The sequence below is a fragment of the Elaeis guineensis genome, chromosome 3 (genome assembly GCF_000442705.2).
Source record: "Elaeis guineensis isolate ETL-2024a chromosome 3, EG11, whole genome shotgun sequence".
Taxonomy (NCBI): domain Eukaryota; kingdom Viridiplantae; phylum Streptophyta; class Magnoliopsida; order Arecales; family Arecaceae; genus Elaeis; species Elaeis guineensis.
In genome coordinates this window covers 99,100,155-99,120,451 of record NC_025995.2, presented here as the reverse complement: position 1 = coordinate 99,120,451, position 20,297 = coordinate 99,100,155, and the positions used below count along the sequence as shown (strand labels likewise).

Here is a 20,297-nt window from a genome sequence, read left to right as displayed (position 1 = left end):
ATAAATTTAATTAAATAATGAGGATAGTAATTTAAATGATAATTTTTAATTTAAATTAAAATTATTTTTTTTAATTTATAATTATAATTTCTATTTTATTACCATTTTTTCTCTTTTATTTATTTTTTTTATGACATTTTTTTTAAATTTATTTTAAAATTTTTATCATTTGAAATTATAATTTTAGTTTTCTTCCATTTTTATATTTTTGGCATTCTATTACGTATTATTTTTCTTTATTTAAAATATTTTTTAAATAATTATATTTAAATTAATTTAGTTATTTAAAATGATATTTTTTATTTCAATTATAATTATAATTTTTATTTTTTAAAATTAAAAATTAAAAATTTTATTTTTCAATTAGAATTACAATTTTTATTTTTTTTTCAATTCTATTTTTTTTCTTTTTTTCTTTTTTAGGGTATTTTTTATTTTTTTACAATATTTTTTTTCTTTTCTTGAGATAATTTTTTTAAAAAATAATTTGAAATGGACCACGTAATTTGAAATGATATTTTTTATTTGAACTAAAATTAAAATTCTTATTTTTTTTAAAGTTCAATTTACAAATTTTTTTTCCACAGTTTTCCTCATTTTTTCACTTTTTTATGCATTTATTTTTTTATCAAAATTTAATTCAAATTAAAAAAAAAAATTTAATTCAAATTTATAATTATATAATTTTTCTATTTTTTACATTTCTTTCTTTTTTTATGAAATTTTTTTAGGCTATTTTTTTATTTTTTTTAAATATTTTTTAAATAAATTAATTTGAATTTGAGAAAGTAATTTGAAATGATATTTTTATTTCAATTAATTTTAAAAATTTTATTTCTTTTAAATTTTAAATTATAATTCTTATTTTTTTCGATTTTTTAAAACTTTAATTTTTAATGGCACTATTTAATTTTTTAATTTTTTTAAAAAATTTTTTTGACAAAAATTTAAAATGATGTTTTTCAATTAAATTTAAAATTTTTCTTTCTTTCGCATTTCTTTCTCTTTTTTTTCTTTTTCTATGATATTTTTAATTTTTTAATTTTTTTAGATTTTTTTAGATATTTTTTAAAAAAAATAATTCGAAAAAAAATCATCTAAAATTATTTTTTTATTTGAATTACAAATTCAAATTTTTATATTTTAAATTTCAATCAAAATTAAAATTTTAATTTATTTATTAATTTAAAATTTAAAAAAAAATTTCATTCTTTTTTGATTTTTTTTTTATTTGATGAAAAAAATAAAAAACATCATTTTGAATGGCGTTTTTAAAAATGCCATTCAAAATGACGTTTTTAAAGTCACCATTTAAAATAACGTTTTTAAAAATATCATTTTAAATAATTTTTTTTTTTTCGGACGATACCATCGTGAAAAAAAAGGGGTGACGTGGTAGGGAGAAAATGTCATTCAAAATGGTGTTTTCTTCTTTTATATTATTTTGATAAAAAAATTAAATTTTGAATTATTTGTGTAAATAATTTTTTTTATATTATTTAGAAAAAAAAGCTCTCAATTCGAAAGTAACACAGTTTTCTAACACCCCACCCCCTCCAACTCAGCAAGAGCAGCAGCACCAAAAAAAAAAAAAAGAAAGGCACAACGCTCCCACTGGATTGGCCAAATTTGGTTTGTCTGACCAGTAGTGCCGATTATAGATGTGGTGCACCTAAGTGGCATCACCGAAGCTGTGTTCGTTTTTAAAGTGATGGAACCCCCATGGAACAGCCACTCAAAGAATTCCACGCGGCTGCGCCACGTCTTTAAGAGGTCCATTCATTATTGTTTTCTCCAAAAACCCAGCGTGTTCTCTGCGTTGAATCCACCCATACCACGAATCACGATGGACCCAATAGAAGTTTGATATAATTTAGGATGCGTTTGAATACATTTTTTAATTTTTAATTTCTATTTTTTAAAAAATATTTTTTATTTTTTTTATTTTTATTATAAAATAAAAGTAAAAAAATAAAAAAAATATGTTTGATAACTAATTGTTATAAAGCAAAAAACTAAAAAAAAAAACAAAAAACAAAAAACACATATTTAATAAATACATAAATTTTTATTATTATTTTAAATATTAAAAAATAAGACCGAAATCACTGAATCAAATTATATGCTTTCCATATTACCGAAGCCTTGTCAGCTCCATCATTTTGGGCGAGATCCGAGATCATGGCAGTCCAAGATACAATGTCTCGATGATCCGGAGCTTGGTCGAAGAGCAGAAATGCATCATTCAATCTTCCAAATTTCAGGTACATGCTGATAAGAGCAATCTGGACATGGGCATCCAGTCCAACTCCAGAGGTGACAACAAGAGCATGAACCGACTTGCCTAACTGTATCGACACCTCTCCTCCTCCATTCTTTGTGTTTGTGAAGCATGATATCAAAGACCCATAAGTTTGATGATCAGGATTGATGCCCCTCACGACTCTCATTCTCCTGAACAAATCCATCAATCCGGTTACACATCCATCAGTCCGAGCGTAGCCTGAGAGCATAAAATTCCATGAGACGATGCCTCTCAGCGGCATTGAATCGAACAATCTCCGAGCGAGATCGGGTCTTCCGCATGTAGCATACACATTCAGCATCGAATTGACGAGAACGAGATCGGCCTCAAAACCATGTCGGATCGCGGAGGCGAGCAGGCATTGCAAATAGTCGAGCCGTGAGACTGCCGCCAAGAGCGGAGCTAACAGAGTGATCGAATTGGGCTGGATTTCAAGGCCACGCATTTGGTTGTACAGAGAGAAGGCCGCGGCGGCGTCGCCTGCTTGGGAGTGCGCGGCGATGATGGCGGACCAGGGGACGACGGTGTTGCAGAGAGGGAGTGGCATTTGGCCGAATATGCGATGGGCGCTGGCGAGGTCGCCGTTCTGGGAGTACATGTGGAGAAGGGAGGAGGGGATGTAAGGGTCGCAGGGGAAGTAACCGAAGACGATGGCATGGAGGTGGAGGACGAGGCCGAGGGGGAGGAGGCCGAGCGAGGCACAGGCCTTGAGGAGGGAAGAAAAGGCGTGGGGGTGTGAGGGGATGCCATTGCCCCGGGAGAGCGCGAAGGGATACTGTGACAGGATCTGCAGAAGCAAAAGCAAATTTAAAAAAATAAATAAATAAATAAATAAATACATATATATATATATATATTACAAAAAATAATTATTTTTATTTTTATTTTTTTGATTTTGATTATTTATTTTTTATGGTATTATCAAACATTATTTTTGATTTTTATTTTTTAAAAATTAAAAAGTAGAAAAAAAAATTATGGTTAACCAAACGCACCCTTACTGATTTTTTTAAAAAGAAAAGAAAATGACCGTACAATAGCATCAATCTTCTCACGTTGCCGCCATAAAATAATCATTATTTATTCAAAAAATTAATAATAAACTAACACCAAACCCTGCAAACTTTTTTCGTTCTTAATTATAAAAAGTCTTAAGTTGTATTATTAGGCTTCCCATGTCGGTTGGATTCCATGCCAGCGTGGCCTATCTTTTTTCTAATGGGCAATGGAGGAAGGAAAAGCTTCCCGCAATTTATAAAAAAATGTGAAAATACTGTTAAAAAAAAAAAAAAAAAAAGGGAGGGGAAGAGAATAGTGATTATAAGGGGAGTACCATGAAGACCGTAACATCCAAAGAGAGGAGCTGAAGAGATTAAGGAGATGATTGGTTGAGACACTATAAGAAAAATGGTCATTAACGACGTTATTAATGGTCATTAACGACGCTTTAAAGCGTCGCTATTTCGCTTTACGACGTTTCGAAAAGCGTCGGCAAAGCGTCGACTATGTAAGAGTGGGGACGAATAGTGCCGACGCTTTTTAAAAGCGTCGTTATTTTTTAACGACGCTTTAAAGCGTCGTTAATATTTACATTAACGACGCTTTAAAGCGTCGTTAAATTTGTCTTAACGACGCTTATAAGCGTCGTTAATGTAAATCTTTACGACGCTTTAAAGCGTCGCAAAAGACAAATTTAACGACGCTTATAAGCGTCGTTAATGTAAATCTTTACGACGCTTTAAAGCGTCGCAAAAGACAAATTTAACGACGCTTTAAAGCGTCGTTAATGACCCCGCGTGACAGTATAGTCTACCAAGACGCTTTTCGAAGTGTCGGCTTTTTGTCTTTAACGACGCTTATAAGCGTCGTTAAAATAATTTTAACGACGCTTATAAGCGTCGTTAAAGGTTTTAAGAGGAAAAAAAATACAGATATTATCTAAAAAAAAAAATAATACAATACATTCCTGTACGAAATCATATCACATCTGTACAATAAACATGTACAATACAATAAACATGTACAATCACCACATTCACATTCACACCTGTACAATCACCATCATTCACATCAAAAGCAAGCTGAAATAGAAAATTTAATCAAAACAAAAGATAATATTTTATATAAATAAAAATAAAGTACTAATCGTCCATTACAATCAAGAGTAATATAAATAAATATAAAAATACAACAAAAATAAAATAACATCAATCTGCAGGCGGATGGTCGTCGTTGTCTCCACGTGACGTGCCGCTATCTCGACGGGTGCCTGATATGTCAGGAGCCTACAAAAAATATATCAAAAGCATGATTTGCATATCTATAAATAAAATATATAAATCATTAAATTAATATAAAAATATATATTTAATATTATGTGTTTACCTGAGATGAACCATACATCTCTAATAAAGATGTAAGGCGATCAATCTGTCCCCTCATGGCCTGCATCTCGGCACGGCTCTGTCGCATCTCCTCCATCTCAGCGGCACGACTCTGTCTAATCTCCTGTATCTCCGCCTCGAGTCTGCGAACGCGTGAATCCTGAGCATCTGCTGCAGCATGCTGCGTATATCTACTAACCTCAGATAACTGAGTGGGGGTGACTCCTACTCCATAACCCCTCACTCGGCCGTAGCGCTCTGGTCCCATCAACTCTGTGAATACCTCGGCCTCGATACGGCTCTGCTGCGTAGATGCTGCGGACTCGTCGTCACGCTCCGCAATGAGAGATGTAGCCCTCTCCTGTATTTTTTTTGAAAACAAGAGTTATACATTAATAGCTAACAAAATTAAATTTAAATCATTGCAAAAAATATAATATTAATAATGTCGTACATATAAATCTCTTGACTCATCTCGAACAAAAGTACCATCCTGATGAGTATGAGTCATCCGGTAAAACTCCACTTATCCGGGTTCCCTCCCATGCTCATCCTCCTACACAAATAATTTTAATTTTAAGCAAACAGTTATGATAATTTAAAAAAATATATGAGTATCATGATACAGATATGGTCCACGATACATAATGATATTAGTTATATAAATATTTGAACATTAAAATTAAAAGTTAATTATGAAAGTTTAAGGAACATACAAACTCCTGTCGGAGTCGGGCATAACTCTTCGACCCCGATGTATGAGGAACAGACTGAGCTGCTCGTGCAGCTCTACCAATAGCAGAATAAGTCTGTAAAATAAAGTAAAAAACTTGTTATATATACAATATATAATAAAAATTAATATTTTTATAAAATATTTAGGAAAAAAAGATAATAAACAGATAATATACCTGTGCCCTCTCGGAGAACCAATAATGAACCAACTCCATCCACTGATGAGGTGGTACATCAGGAGGACAATTCCTAGCAACCTCCTCCTCTGTCATACCCTGTCTCATATAGTCCTTCTTCAATTGTGCTCTATATTCTTTCCATTTGCGGTTGAGAGACTTCATTACAAAATCATGAGTGGATGGAGGGAGAACAAACTTGCTCTATAAAAAAAAAGTTAAATGAAATAAATTATATAAATGATTAACAATTAATATACAGTATGAACATCAATTCATTACCTCTATAACTCGGAGGAGCTCAACTTTGTACGTTGGAAGCATGTCATTCCATTTTGCATAGCCCAACGGACATAGCTGAGGCCTCCGAGCAACAGTCCCCAAAAATGAAGTCAATAAGCAGGCAGCTTTCTTAATTGGCTGACCTAGCTGATTGCACTTCACAACAATCCTCTCGCCCTCACGCATCTGCCACACATCTCGTACTACTGTGGGTCCGCGTCTGGGGCGTACTCTCCCGGATCCGTCTGCAAAAAATACATAAAAGTAACTATATCATAAATATACATAAAATGAAATAAAAAAAAATTACATGAAAGACAATATATACCCTGCACGTGTATCTCATCATCTGGCTGATGAACAGGAGGATCGTGCTGTGCTGATGATGAAGGACAGGGCTCAGAATGCTGTGCAGCTGAACTGGCCTCAGGCTGCTGTGCTGAAGAAGACGTACCGGCCTCTGTATGTGAAAACTGGAACTGCACACCAGCATATCGTCCCCTGCGACGCATGATGTCACCTAGCATTTATATAAATAAAAGGTAGAATCAGTTAATATATGGAGTAAAATAACACAATAATTAATGCAAAATATATACATCATAAATAATTATTACCAGTAACAATCAAGCAGTAGTGTTTTCTTTGAATTCTGTTCTAACCAACGTCGTCGTAGCATTTAAATCATCAGCTGGCACAAAATTGTAGGGCATACATTGTGTATAAGTGTCATCGTCATCATCCTCCACTTGGTTTCCCATATCATATAAGTCTCTAGATTTTATTTTGATGACAGTAAATCAAGTATGAAATTTAAAGCCATTAATTATGAAACCGTTATATCTATTCACAATCTTGTTAGGTCCTCGAGCAAGAGCTATTAGTTCATCTGAATTATTTGTCTCCATCATCTTTGATACCTAACAAAAAATGATATGACGAAGTGCAGTTGAGTTATCTGATATTAAATATGTATCAAAAATTAATATATCTCATAATTAAATATAAATCACACCTGATTCGAAAGCCACATAGGGAATAACTCGACCAACCATCGCTGTTCAATCCTTGCATTAGGACGAATGTTATGATTGGCTCGTCTCTGATAAATTAAAAATTCACTGCATAAAATATAAATATATCATTTATAACATTATATCTAATATAAAATTTAAATTTTGATGTCATTCCTTAAATATACTAACCTGCGATGGTCAGATATTATGTCACTATGAAGTAACACATAACGATGTGCTTGTGCTAAAGATTTTTGATCAAGTACAATACCTTCACCTCTTCCCAAGAATTTTCCAGCAGTTAAGAACTTATACAGTTCTGCATTCTCCACAAAGTCATTATGCCGTTGAGGTCGACTAAAAATAGTCTCTACACCTTGAAGATATCTTGAACAAAATGTTAAACATTCATCCGCAATATATGCTTCAGCAATCGAGCCTTCGGGATAGGCTCTATTTCGCACATAATCTTTAAGACGCACAAGATACCTTCAAGAATTAAATATTTATTAAAATATCAGTATGCTGTTGTTTCTAATAAAATTATCAAAAGATTTAAGGTTTGCAATAATACCTCTCAATAGGATACATCCATCTATAATGTACCGGTCCACCAACTTTAACTTCTGAAGCTAGGTGAATGAGCAGATGTACCATAATAGTGAAAAATCTAGGAGAAAAAATCTTTTCCATCTGGCAAAGTGTAATTGTAATATCCGATTGTAACTGATCAAGTTTTCGAGGATCAATAACTTTGGAATATAATGCCTTAAAGAATGACGATAATCGAAGTACAATTGTAACAACTTATTTCGGCAATGACGATCTTAAAGCTATTGGAAAAATATCTTGCATCAATATGTGACCATCATGACTTTTAAGATTTGAAAGTTTTCGATCCTTTAGATGCACACATCGTGAAATATTCGATGCATATCCATCGGGTACTTTGATACTTTTCAAAACTCCCAAAAAATTATCCTTTTCTCGAGCAGACATTGTGTAACATGCAGGAGGTACATAAATTCTATCATTAGCAAGCATTTTAGGATGAAGTTCCTGTCGGATATCCATTTCTTTTAAATCAAGACGTGCCTTCATGTTATCTTTGCTCTTTCCATCAAGGTTTAAAAATGTTCCAAGTAAATTATCGCAAACATTCTTCTCTATATGCATGACATCAAGATTGTGCCGAATAAGATTATGTTTCCAATAAGGTAAGTCAAAAAAGATACTTCATTTTTTCCATAAATGTTTACTTGGCTGTTGTGTAGATGCTATCTGTGTGTCTTCCTCATTTTCATCCTCGAAATAATTGTCTGGATCTTGAAACAACTCTGCATCTATAGTACTGATACTGACTTCCTCTGGTAACCCTTCGTGCACTGAGCTTTCAACATCATCCCTTCCTCTTTTTTTAGAGGACTTTGAGTGCTTACCATAGCTGTAATTCATGCCATCCATTTGTCTATGAACATCAGTTCCAGAAGGTGGAATAGGGGCACATCCCAATTCTATAGTACCATCAAACAAATCTTTCTAAAATCGAAACGGATGATTTGCTTCCAACCATCGACGATGTCCCATGTAACAAAATTTACCTCCATGTTTTAACCAAATTGAATGTGTTGAATCTCCACAACAAGGACATGCGACCCGTCCCTTTGTACTCCAGCCAGATAAATTGGCATATGCTGGAAAATCATTAATAGTCCATAACAAAGCTGTCCGTAGTTTAAATGTTTGGCCGTTGGAAGCATCAAATGCATCAACACCCTCCCACAACTGTTTCAATTCCTCTATCAAAGGCTGTAGAAAAATATCAATATCATTGCCTGGACCCTTATCTCCTGGAATAACCATTGACAAGATAAGTGATGATTGTTTCATGCACATCCACGGTGGCAAATTGTAAGGTATCAAAATGACTGGCCAAGTGCTGTAGGTAGAACTCAGGGTCCGAAATGGATTGAAGCCATCAGAAGCTAAGCCAAACCTAACACTGCGAACATCAGAGGCAAAATCAGGATGCCTATCATCAAATGCTTTCCATTGAAGACTATCTGCTGGATGTCTCAATATTCCATCCTTTGTACGTCCTTCATGATGCCATCTCATTGATGAAGCTGTTTTTGATGATGCATAAATCCTTTTCAATCTAGTTATAAGAGGAAAGTAACGCAATACCTTGGCCGGTTTCTTTTTACTCCGCGTTGCATCCAATTCATTCAGTACATCATCTCGATCTTCTTTTTGTGTTATCCATCTTGAAGATCCACATACATTGCATGACTCTTGATTAGCGTTTTCACCCCGATATAACATACAATCTTTCGGACAACTATGAATCTTTTCGTATCCAAGATCCAATTCCTTTACTACTTTCTTGGCTTCATAATACGATGGTGGTAAACGAGTGCTTTCTGAAAATGCATCCTTTAATAACTTGAGCAGCATGGTAAAACTCTTTTCAGACCATCCATTCAAATATTTTATATGAAATAAATGTACAAGAAAAGAAATCTTAGAAAATTTTGTACAACCCGGATATAATTCTTCGTCTGCATCTTTCATTAAGGTGTGATAACGAGCTGTCTCATCATTAGATGTATGTATGGGCTCCTCAACATGCATACGTTCCGTATGCGTACATCCATCAAACATCCCAACTATTTCTTGTATACTACTGGATTCTCCTAAATTTTGAACATCAAATCCAAAAGCATCTATGATCAAACCCCTTATATCATCATCTCTTGCAGAATTGTCTTCTAGGCTAGTGGATCCGCAATGAGTCAGGGGTTGGTTACATGATGATGGCAACATAGATTCTCCATGAAAAATCCTGTCGGTATAACCTCTTAAAAAACCATTCCATACCAAATGTTCTTCAACATTTTGTGGATCTAAAGAAGAACTATTTACATATTTCCGACATGGACATAAAATCTTTCCATTCAAACTACTTTTCTCCATACCAAATTTAATGAAGTCATGAACTCCATCTAAATATTCTTTACTATTCCTTGATTTATTTATCCAACTTTTATCCATTGTAGGATAAAACTGACCGAACTTGCAATTTATCTAAAAATAAAAAAAATTATACAATCTATATTAATGCAATGAGTAAAAAATATCAGTCATTTCATAAAATCCAAAAAAATAACAGCTACATAAAGTTTACATAGTAAATGCTTGCTATCATCAACTAATAGGTAAAGAAGGTCCTATCCCATTCAGAAAATGCATTAATTCTATAGGTCAATTACAAAAATCAAATGATATGCAACAAGAGCCGAAAAAAATTTCGGCAGCATTTCCCCTTAGTTCTTCCGTATAGGAAGAACAAAAGAAAAATACCATCCAAAATTTATTCTGAACCCTCAGCATACCATTTGATTATGGTAATGACCTATAGAATTACTCACATTTTTCAAACTGTCCATACTGGACAATCAATTGATCAATGTACATAATTCTTTTATCCGTACAAAAATAAATAAATGTACGGATACAATAGAATATGTACATTAATCAAAAGACGGGTCTATATTTCTATGCAATGTAATTTTTTTTTAAAATTAATTCATAATTAACATTGCCTAGCATTAAATTCACAACCATCACAAAAACACCCATGAAAATCTACTTAGCATGCATTTGAAAATCTAGCCATTTCTGTGATAAAAAGTTGCAACTAATAATACAATTTAATGAGAGATTATCAACCAACTTGAATATTTCACAATGATATAGAAAACTATGCACCATGTGCTCATAATCTCCATATAACAGAAAAGATATTTAACTTTTCAATCACAACAAAATGAAGTCTAATCTGATAAATGAAAAGCTTGATATCTCGCTAGCATTAGGCTAAGAGCCACAAGGAAAAAAAAAACAAGTGTCATTTGATTGGACTGATCAAATGATGTCGCATATTGTTATAATAGTCTTCACTTCATTTATACTTGTTGTGACCCCTATGTGTATGTCGCAATTGGATAACTGAGCCATCATTTAAATGGATGTTGCTTATTTGGGGTTTCCAATTAGCATTGTAACTTTACTTTCCACCGTAGATAGCACTCCTAATGAAACAAAATTGTCTTTGGTTTTTCAAGATATTTATCTAATGCCTATCAGTTATTTTAGGTAGAATTTAGGAAAAAAGCAAGAATAAGAGTTTAACATACAGTTGTAAAGTATTTGAAAATGTTCTCTTCAATATCTAAATAGCATGATCCAGTCAGATCATATGATCCAAAGGACTATATGATCCTCAATACAAATTTAGATCCTATGATCCTAACATATCCCAATCCAGGATGAGATCCAGATATGTTAGGGTCATTTGATCCAGATTGCAACATGTGGATTGTTAATCATAAGATTTTAACAACAATGCTTGAGTCACCATAATAAAGAAAGGAGGAAGCGGGTATTTTCAGATACTAATGTGGACCAGGGTTATGTTGTATGATTTCTTAAATGTTATTGTGAAATGAAGCTATAACAGTACTCATGGATAAAATTGTTTAACTAGGTCTGTAACAACTAGATTTTACAAGGAAGTTAGGGGAAAAAAATATAGACATTTAATCTATAGCTAAAATATAGAATTAAAATAATTATGTGCTCTCTAAATCTTTTCATCTATTGCTAAAATATAGAATTAAAATAAATGGTTTATCTTCTCCACATAAAGTTGGATTAGTTCCTGTAACATTTTCTACTTTTCTTGCTTTCTGGCCTTAATTCCCCCACCTTCATAATCATAGCATGCCTCAAGTTCAAGTCCTTTGTTGTTGCTGCAATATATTATCACTTCATTCTTATATTAGGGCACCAGAGTGGTTCGTGAATTATCTAGTGTTTTCTCTAATTTTGGAATGGTTAGCATATGCTTCCTGACAATAATAACCCATTTTATCTCATGAAATTCCATCCATGAATTGGTATTTCATATGGTCTTAATAGTTTAATTCCTAGTATCTTTTGTATTATTGGTGCTTCTATTTGTATTTGAATTGGAGGTATGGTTGTATATATATTTCCATGATTATTTTACTTGTTGTTTAAGCTGCAAAATAAAACTTTATCAAGGCACCCGCATTTTAAGGTATGTTCCTAAAGTTACAGAAAGCTCCTACATACAATAGCACTTGTGGATTTTAGATATAACAAATTATCTCAGTACAATAAGGCTGATGGACTCAAATTGTAAAGTGTGAAGTCAAGTAGTGGTTGAATATCAAGCCCAATTGATTGGAAGATGCATTATCCATACATGTAAGCCATTGCCATTTCCAAACAAGAATGTGAGGGAAGATAAATAATTACACTCACTAATTTCCATTTTATTTGAGAGAGAGGATTGTACCTAAAAAGGACTGGATGATATTGAACTGTAGATGGTCTTCAAAAGCAAGAAAAGGAAGGAGGGAATGTGCTGAAGTTGCTCCTAATCTCAGATAGTGTTCCGGTATCGGGGATGCGTGAGATCAGGTCCCAATACTGGCCTCCTTTCGCATATTGTCTCAATTCTCAGACGCTGAAGGCCGGGGAGTCGTTGTTGGAGACCTTCGGGTAGTTATGACAGCCGACCAAGAAAGAAGTAAATTAGGGTTAGGGTTCCGGTCAAGGGGTGAGACTAGACATGAGAGAGAAAAAAATCGAAGGGAAGAAGAGATCAAACCTCGGAGAGACGAGAAAGCGCCGGTGCCGGCAAGAGGAAGAGCTCGAGAAGCGGAAAGGACAGTCTTAGAGGGATCGGAGATGGGATCGAACGATCGTAGACGGGATCGAGCAGCGGTGAGGAAAAAATGAGAGGAGAAGTCGGCGCCGGCGATCGTCGGCGACAGGGGGAAGGACCGAAAGCGATGGCAAAGTGGGACGGCGACTGCGCTACCGATGGCAGAGATGGGGTCGGCAGTCGGCGGAGGAAAGGATCGATGGGGCGGCGGGAGATAGATTAGGGCACGGGAGATCGGGGGTATTAAACGAACCTAACGACGCTTTTTAGTGTCGTTAAATACAGTAAAAAAGCGTCGGTATTTTTTTAATTTAACGACGCTTTTGCTAAAAGCGTCGGCGTTGATTTACGACGCTTTTAAGCGTCGTTAAATGACGACGCTTTTTAAAAGCATCGGCAGGTCAGCGCAACCTGCCGACGCTTTCCAAAAGCGTCGGCAAAAAAAGGTCGGTATTTCTCTTTTTTTCTGTAGTGAGAGGAATCGAGATCTGAAATGAGAATCGGAATAGGTAATTTTCATTTCAGCTGCTTGGTTGGAAGGAGTTTCATTTCAATTAGGATTTCGAGATGAAATAGAAATAAAAATTATTCAGTCTATCTAAAACTTAATCTCCCTCTTTTCTATAAATTCAAATTTTTATTTTAATTTTGATTTTGATTTCGATTATGAACGAAATATTTTGAGGGATTTGGTTATTCCGATTTCCATTTCAAATCCTTCCGATTCCAGTTGCGAATCAAGCACCCCTTAGGACATTTCTGTTGTTGTTCAAATTTTTCTTTAAAATTCAAAAGTATGAAGATAATGACCTGTTATAATCCGGCCCAATTATGCAGCCCACGAAAGCCCAACAAAAAAAAAAAATTGAGAAAGACTCCCATAGGGAGTCTTCTTCTCCCGACCGGCTCCTAATCGGAGTCGAAAAGCTCGTCGGGGAGGAGTCAAACTCCTCCCCTCCGACTCTATTTAAAGGGGAGACTCTTCTCTCTTCCTCCCACCAAGAATCTCGAGGCCAAACGACGAGGATCGCCGAAAAATGCTCGTGGAAGCCTTTCACTGTGCTCGCCCCAAATTCGCACCGAAGACGTCACCGGAGCTTGAAGTAAGTCCCGATTTCTCTCCCTCTCTTCTCTCCTTTCCTTTCTTTGCTTGTGTGCACGGTCGCCGGCGATCGAAGTCGTCAGATTTTGTTGGAGAAAGAGTCTCCTGTTCCGCCCCTCTTTTCTTGGTTTCCGACGTCGGTAGTCACCGCCGGCCATCGGTTTAGCTTCTCTGACCGTGGGTTCGTTGTTCCTTCTGCTGTCGGCCACCGTCGTGCTAGCTGTGGCCCTTGATCGATCGATCAAAGGGGGGACCACACGGTCCCCTGTTTCACCCAAAGGAGACCACGAGAAGAAGAAAGAAAAAGAAAAGAAGAAGAAAAAGGAAAAAAAAAGAGAAGACTCTCTCTCTAATTTCTCTTTCTCCCTCTTCCTCTCTCTAATTTCTCTTTCTTTCTCTACCTTCTCTCCCTACTTTCTCTCTCTAGATTATTTCTCTCTCCTAACATTTTTAAAATTTTGAGAAAAATGATGATGAATTGAAATTGATCCTAATAATGAATTTTGATCTGTGATCGTCGGACAGTATACCGGCATCCACCTTAATCAGACCTAATATTTTTTAAGATTTTATTTTTTATGATTTTATTAAATTATCCACATGATAATTTCAGCATTATTTGATCTGATCGATCAGATTTGTTGTATCATATCATCTGAAAAGTCGAAGATGATTTTTCTCTCTCTAAAATTTTTTCTCTCTAAAATTTTTTTCTCTAAAATTATTTTTTTTTCTTGATCGATTTCTCTCTCTAAAAAGATTTATCAATAAAGAATACATTCGAGATAAGATTTATGAACTAAAAAATTTTGAAAAAAAATTATAGAATTATGTGGATTTATTAGAATACATTCGAGATAAGTAATGTTTCATTTTTTTTAGATTTATCGATAAATTATAATATATTTTTTCGATATGATTTATGAAATAATGTATGAATTGGATGAATAATATTTTGTTATGAAAATATCATATTTTGATATGTTATGATGAAGCATGATTGAACATATTGATTTCATGATGCATTATATTGATTGATTTCGATACTACATGATTATATATTTTTTTATCGAAATTAAAATATGAAACATGATTTATGAAGAATTCTGATATAGGAACAATATGAATTGACAACTTGACTATGTAAAGGATCCCGCCAATGGGGGCATATACGTTAGTAATTGATTTATCCTAAGGGTTTGTGTCATCAAAGAGACCAGCGACAAACCGCTTAAGAGACCAGCGATTCCGAAGGACTTTGCTGCAAGATAATTCATAGCTCACCACAAGAAGATATGCGGTATTATAACCCTACTATAAGAAAAATATGGTCATAGCTCATGGTTGATGAAAAGAACTTAAGAATGAAAGAAATTGAAATCTTGAAAGAAACTCAAATTTTTGAAAAAAAAATGAATTTGACATGAACTATGTTGCATAATTGAAATTGATTTCAAATTGATGAACTCTATATGCTTATTTTCTATAAATAATTATTTACTTAAATACCTGATAAAATCTGTTGAAAGTGATCATTGCTTACTGGGCTGTCTAGCTCATTATCTTATATTTTACTATTTTTACAGATATTGAGGAATTAAGATGATACAAGATATGAATAGAAGAGTGATTAGAAGCAGAATCTTCATACTTTTATTTTAGGTTGAAAGTCTTATTGAATTTGATGTAAGACCTATGAAACTTTGTTGACTTTATTAAGATATTAAAAAAAAAAATTAGATTATTATAATTTTAGATTTAAATTATTGACTAATTATTCTGTTGTGAAGCATTGATATCATGGTAAGATGCCTTGCATGCTTATAGAAAGAGTTTTCTATGAGTATGCAGTAGTTGCCATGACCTTCGGCTCACAATCTCGGATCAGGGACGTGACAATTAAAATGGTATCAGAGCATTAATAGATGAACTAAGATGTGTATAGAATAAGCATCAGTGGATAGACACTAAGGACATTATGGTGTAGATCTTTGATGACTATAGTGGAATAAATCTTTATAATTTTTGATTAAATATTGAGATTATGTATGAAAGGATCACAAGAGATTATAACATATAGAGTTTAAAATATGATGGATGATCTATGGATCATGATATGATTAGTTAAATTTTGATCGAAAGTAATTACAAAAAGATTAACATAAAATTTTATTATGCATTATGGTTATTAATTTGATTATTGATTATTCAAGTGAATCGTAAGCTCAAATTTGATATAAGAATAATACTATGATATTACTTCTAGTTGAGAAGTTGATTATTATTGGTAAGATAAAGATTTGATGATAAAATTTTATTCCAGGATGGATTAAGAAAGTCTTTTATGATGCTTGATTAGAATATTTATCAAAATTAAACTTGATATATGGATCATATATAAAGTGGCATATTAGGATGAATGCATATTTGAGGATATTGCAAAAAAGTCTATTTCTTATTGATGAAATCGATTATGAGATTGTAAGATATTCATTGTGTTGGAATCTTTAATTATCATTCTTAGATCTAAATAATAGATCTTATTTGTGTCTTTTGGAGACTACATGATGTGTATGAAATTTCAATTTAAAGATTTCGTATCTATATTGATCAAAAAATTTTCTGATATTGCTGTTAAGGTTGTTAATGAAAGACTGCAATCTTTAGATTAAGATAAAAGATTCGATTTATATTTATTCGAGATTATGGGACCCATGTGAATCAGCAATTTAAAATTTTGGATTTAGGAACTGATATGGAGTTCCTTTATTTTTGTTAATGAGGTCCTTAATTGAATCCATTATTAAATGGAGATTTGATTTTTTTGAGGCTTGTATGATTGTTATAAAAAGTACTTGATAGATATTAAAAATCCTGATGATAGAAATTTTAAAAAAGATAATAACTTAAAATTCTTATATGTTCTGATTATGTCCTAACTTAATGGAGCATCGAAAGATTTTTTCGTTGATTTGACTTATAAAAATTTTGATTTAGAATTATCGAATTAAATTGATATGAGAATTAAGATTTGATTCATATTGATTATAGTAAACCTATATGATGGTTTTAAATGTGATATTGGACTCAAGAGTTAATCAAGATTATTGTACATCAGTAAGTATAAATGAGAATCGGAAGTTAATCTTTGGCTTCAATTGAAATTTAAAATTTTAGATCTTTTCTATTGATAAGATAAAAAAATAATTTGATCAAATTTTTTTGATGAATCTAAGAAATTTTGATTATTAGAACAGAGTGTGCAGCGGAAGCATAGTGATCTGAATTATTTTGAGTAAGTTAGAAATATTGACTCTTTAAGTTAAAAAATTATGATAGATGATATGATTTGATACAAAAAATTTATTAATATTAAAAAAATAATATTTTTAAAAAATTTTAGATATCCTTAATATGATTTTTAAAAGTAGTGCTTCCACCTACTATGCTATAAAAATATTTAGCATCCTAATTTTAGGATGAGTGGACCCTTGATTTTTTATTTTAGATTTAAAATATTTAGAGATAAATTTTTTTATCTTAGAATTGAATAATTCTCTATTTATTAAAAAAAACTTGAGATTGTTTATTTGATCTTAGATTTTTATACTCAAAAGTTTATCTATGGAGAATATAGTAAAATTTATCTATAATCTTGTAATAAATTGATTAAATCATGAGCAGTTAAGAATTTTTGGTAAGAAATTTGATATCTTTATCTAGAATTGAGAGATTAATTTCGATGATCAAAAATAGTGGTATTGATTCTAATCAATATTAGTAATATTGATTTTTTTTATGAAATGATTTAATGATGAATTTACATCAAAAAAAAAAAACATCAAAAGTTTGAGGATGAGATTAAAAAGATAAATTTTCAACCTTTGGAAGTATGACTGAGAGAAAATATTTTCAAATTTTGATTGATTAGGATGTCATCATATGATTCACATAAGTATATTTTTCTATCTTATGATGGGTTGATTTATTAAGAGCAGTTAGTATTTTAAAAAAAAATAAAATTCATATTCAGAAATTAAGATATTGATTTTTTTCTATTTACAAAAGATAGGTTTGATTTTGATCTGGCCATTAGATATTGAATATTATTTTTATAGAAAATAAGATCATGATTTTGAAATCTTAAAAATTGAAAATCTTTGAGATGTTAATTATGATAATAAGAAAATGAATGATTCTATTTTAGATCAATACTTGATGTATTGATTTTTTCCTTATGAAATGATTTAAGAACGAATTGGTATCAATAATTAGAATATTAAAATATTTATGGGTGAGATTTTTATCATAAATTTCAAGTAAGAAATTATGAAGACTTAAGCAAAAAAAATTTTGAGGACGAAATTTCTTTTAGAGAGGAAGAATGTTATAAACCGACCTAACTACGCAGCCCATAAAAGCCCAACAAAAAAAAATTAAGGTCTTCTTCTCCCGATCGGCTCCTAATTGGAGTCAGAAAGCTCATCGAGGAGGAGTCAAACTCCTCCCCTCCGACTCTATTTAAAGGGGAGACTCTTCTCTCTTCCTCCCACCAAGAATCTTGAGGCCAAACGGCAAGGATCGCCAGAAAATGCTCGCGGAAGCCTTTCACTGTGCTCACCCCAAATTCGCATCGGAGACGTCATCGGAGCTCGAGGTAAGCTCCGATTTCTCTCCCTCTCTGCTTCCTTTACTTGTGTGCACGGTCGTCGGTGACCGAAGTCATCGAATTTTGTTGGGGAAAGAGTCCTCTGTTCTGCCCCTCTTTTCTTGGTTTTTCGATGCCGGTAGTCACCGCCGGCCATCGATTTAGCTTCTCTAGCCATGGATTCGTTGTTCCTTCTGTCGCTGGCCACCATCGTGCCGGCTGCGGCCCTTGATCGGTCGGTCAAAGGGAGGGACCACACAGTCCCCTGTTTCGCCCAAAGGAGACCATGGGAAGAAGAAAGAAAAAGAAAAGAAAAAGAAAAAGGAAAAGAAAAAGAAAAAGAAAAAGAAAAGAAAAAAAAGAGAAGACTCTCTCTCTAATTTCTCTTTCTCCCTCTTTCTCTCTCTCTTGTTCTCTCTCTAATTTCTCTTTCTCTCTTTACTTTCTCTCTCCACTTTCTCTTTTTAGGTCATTTCTCTCTCTTAATATTTCTAAAATTTTGAGAATAATGATGATGAATTGAAATTGATCCTAATAATGAATTTTGATCTGTGATCGTCGGATGGGATATCGGTATCCACCTTGATCAGACTTAATATTTTTTAAAATTTTATTTCTCATAATTTTATTAAATTATTCACATGATAATTTCAACATGATTTGATCTGATCGATCAGATTTATTGAATCATATCATCTGAAGAATCCAAGATGATTTTTCTCTCTCTAAAATTTTTTCTCTAAAATTTTCTCTCTCTAAAATTATTTTTCTCTCTTGATCGATTTCTCTCTCTAAAAAGATTTATCAATAAAATTTTTTTTTTTAATATTTTTGATCTGATGAAGGATCCTAATCCATGATTGTCGGACAGCGTACTGGCACTCACCTTGATTCGATCCGATATTTTTCAATTTAATTATCCATGATCCTGATTTAACCATGATTTGGATTAGATCATTTTGATCACATCAAACGAGATGTTGGACTATGGCATCTGATTAATTTAGATTGTACCTTATGAATTCTTTCTCCTCTAATTTTTTTCTCTCTACTTGATTTTATGAAACCAATGAAAAAATCTCAGTACTATCACTTCGAATCCGATTTGATCTGATAGTCAAATTTTGGATCATTTATGTCCTAATTAGATTTTGATCAGATAAAATTAGATTATCGAACTCAATCTAAATCGTTGAAATATGATATTCGTATTCTTTCTAATTATTGAATTTGATCTCGTATAGGTATCATTGACACATGATAATCGGATATTATGATATGATTTATGAACTGAAAAATTTTGAAAGAAAATTTATAGAATTATGTGAATTTATTGGAATGCGTTCGAAGTAAGTAATGTTTCACTTTTTCTAAATCTATCGATAAATTATAATATATTTTTTCGATATGATTTATGAAACGATGCATGAATTAGATGAATGATATTTTGTTATGAAAATATCATATTTTGATATGTTATGATGAAGCATGATTGAATATATTGATTTCATGATGCATTATATTGATTAATTTCGATGTTATATGATTATATATTTTCTTATCGAAATTAGAATATGAAACATGATTTATGAAGAATTCTGATATAAGAACAATATGAATTGACAACCTGACTATGTAAAAGACCTCGCAAATGGGGGCATATATATTGGTAAATTGATTTGTCATGAGGGTTTATGTCATCAGAGAGATCAATGACAAACCGCCGAGAGACCAGCGGTTTCGAAGGATTTTGCTGCCAGATGATTCACAGCTTACCGTAAGAAGATATGCGGTATTATGACCCTGTCATAGAAAAAATATGGTCATAGCTCATGATTGATGAAAAGAACTTAAGAATGAAAGAAATTAAAATCTTGAAAGAAACTCGAAT

The 20,297-nt window shown here is 32.7% G+C and overlaps 1 protein-coding gene across 1 annotated transcript; it reads right to left on the bottom strand.

Annotated features, from left to right (window-relative positions):
• Positions 1-2,105: 2,105 nt before the first annotated feature.
• Positions 2,106-6,634, bottom strand: LOC140856296 (pentatricopeptide repeat-containing protein At4g04370-like). Its single transcript, XM_073253407.1, has 5 exons — positions 6,500-6,634; positions 6,211-6,402; positions 5,883-6,127; positions 5,601-5,804; positions 2,106-3,092 (listed from the first exon to the last, which is right to left on the bottom strand). Exons 2-5 carry the CDS (start codon positions 6,392-6,394, stop codon positions 2,106-2,108), a joined length of 1,620 nt encoding a protein of 539 aa, XP_073109508.1. The 5' UTR covers positions 6,395-6,402; positions 6,500-6,634.
• Between the last annotated feature and the right edge of the window lie 13,663 nt (positions 6,635-20,297).

What these genes read in the sequence shown, in the direction of transcription:
- LOC140856296 (XM_073253407.1), bottom strand. Translation starts at nt 6,394, where the DNA reads ATGCGTCGCAGGGGACGATATGCTGGTGTGCAGTTCCAGTTTTCACAT. An exon ending in TGATGAGATACACGTGCAGG is followed by an intron (nt 6,128 to 6,210) that starts GTATATATTGTC and finishes TATTTTTTGCAG; the next exon opens with ACGGATCCGGGAGAGTACGC. An exon ending in AGCTCCTCCGAGTTATAGAG is followed by an intron (nt 5,805 to 5,882) that starts GTAATGAATTGA and finishes TTTTTTTTATAG; the next exon opens with AGCAAGTTTGTTCTCCCTCC.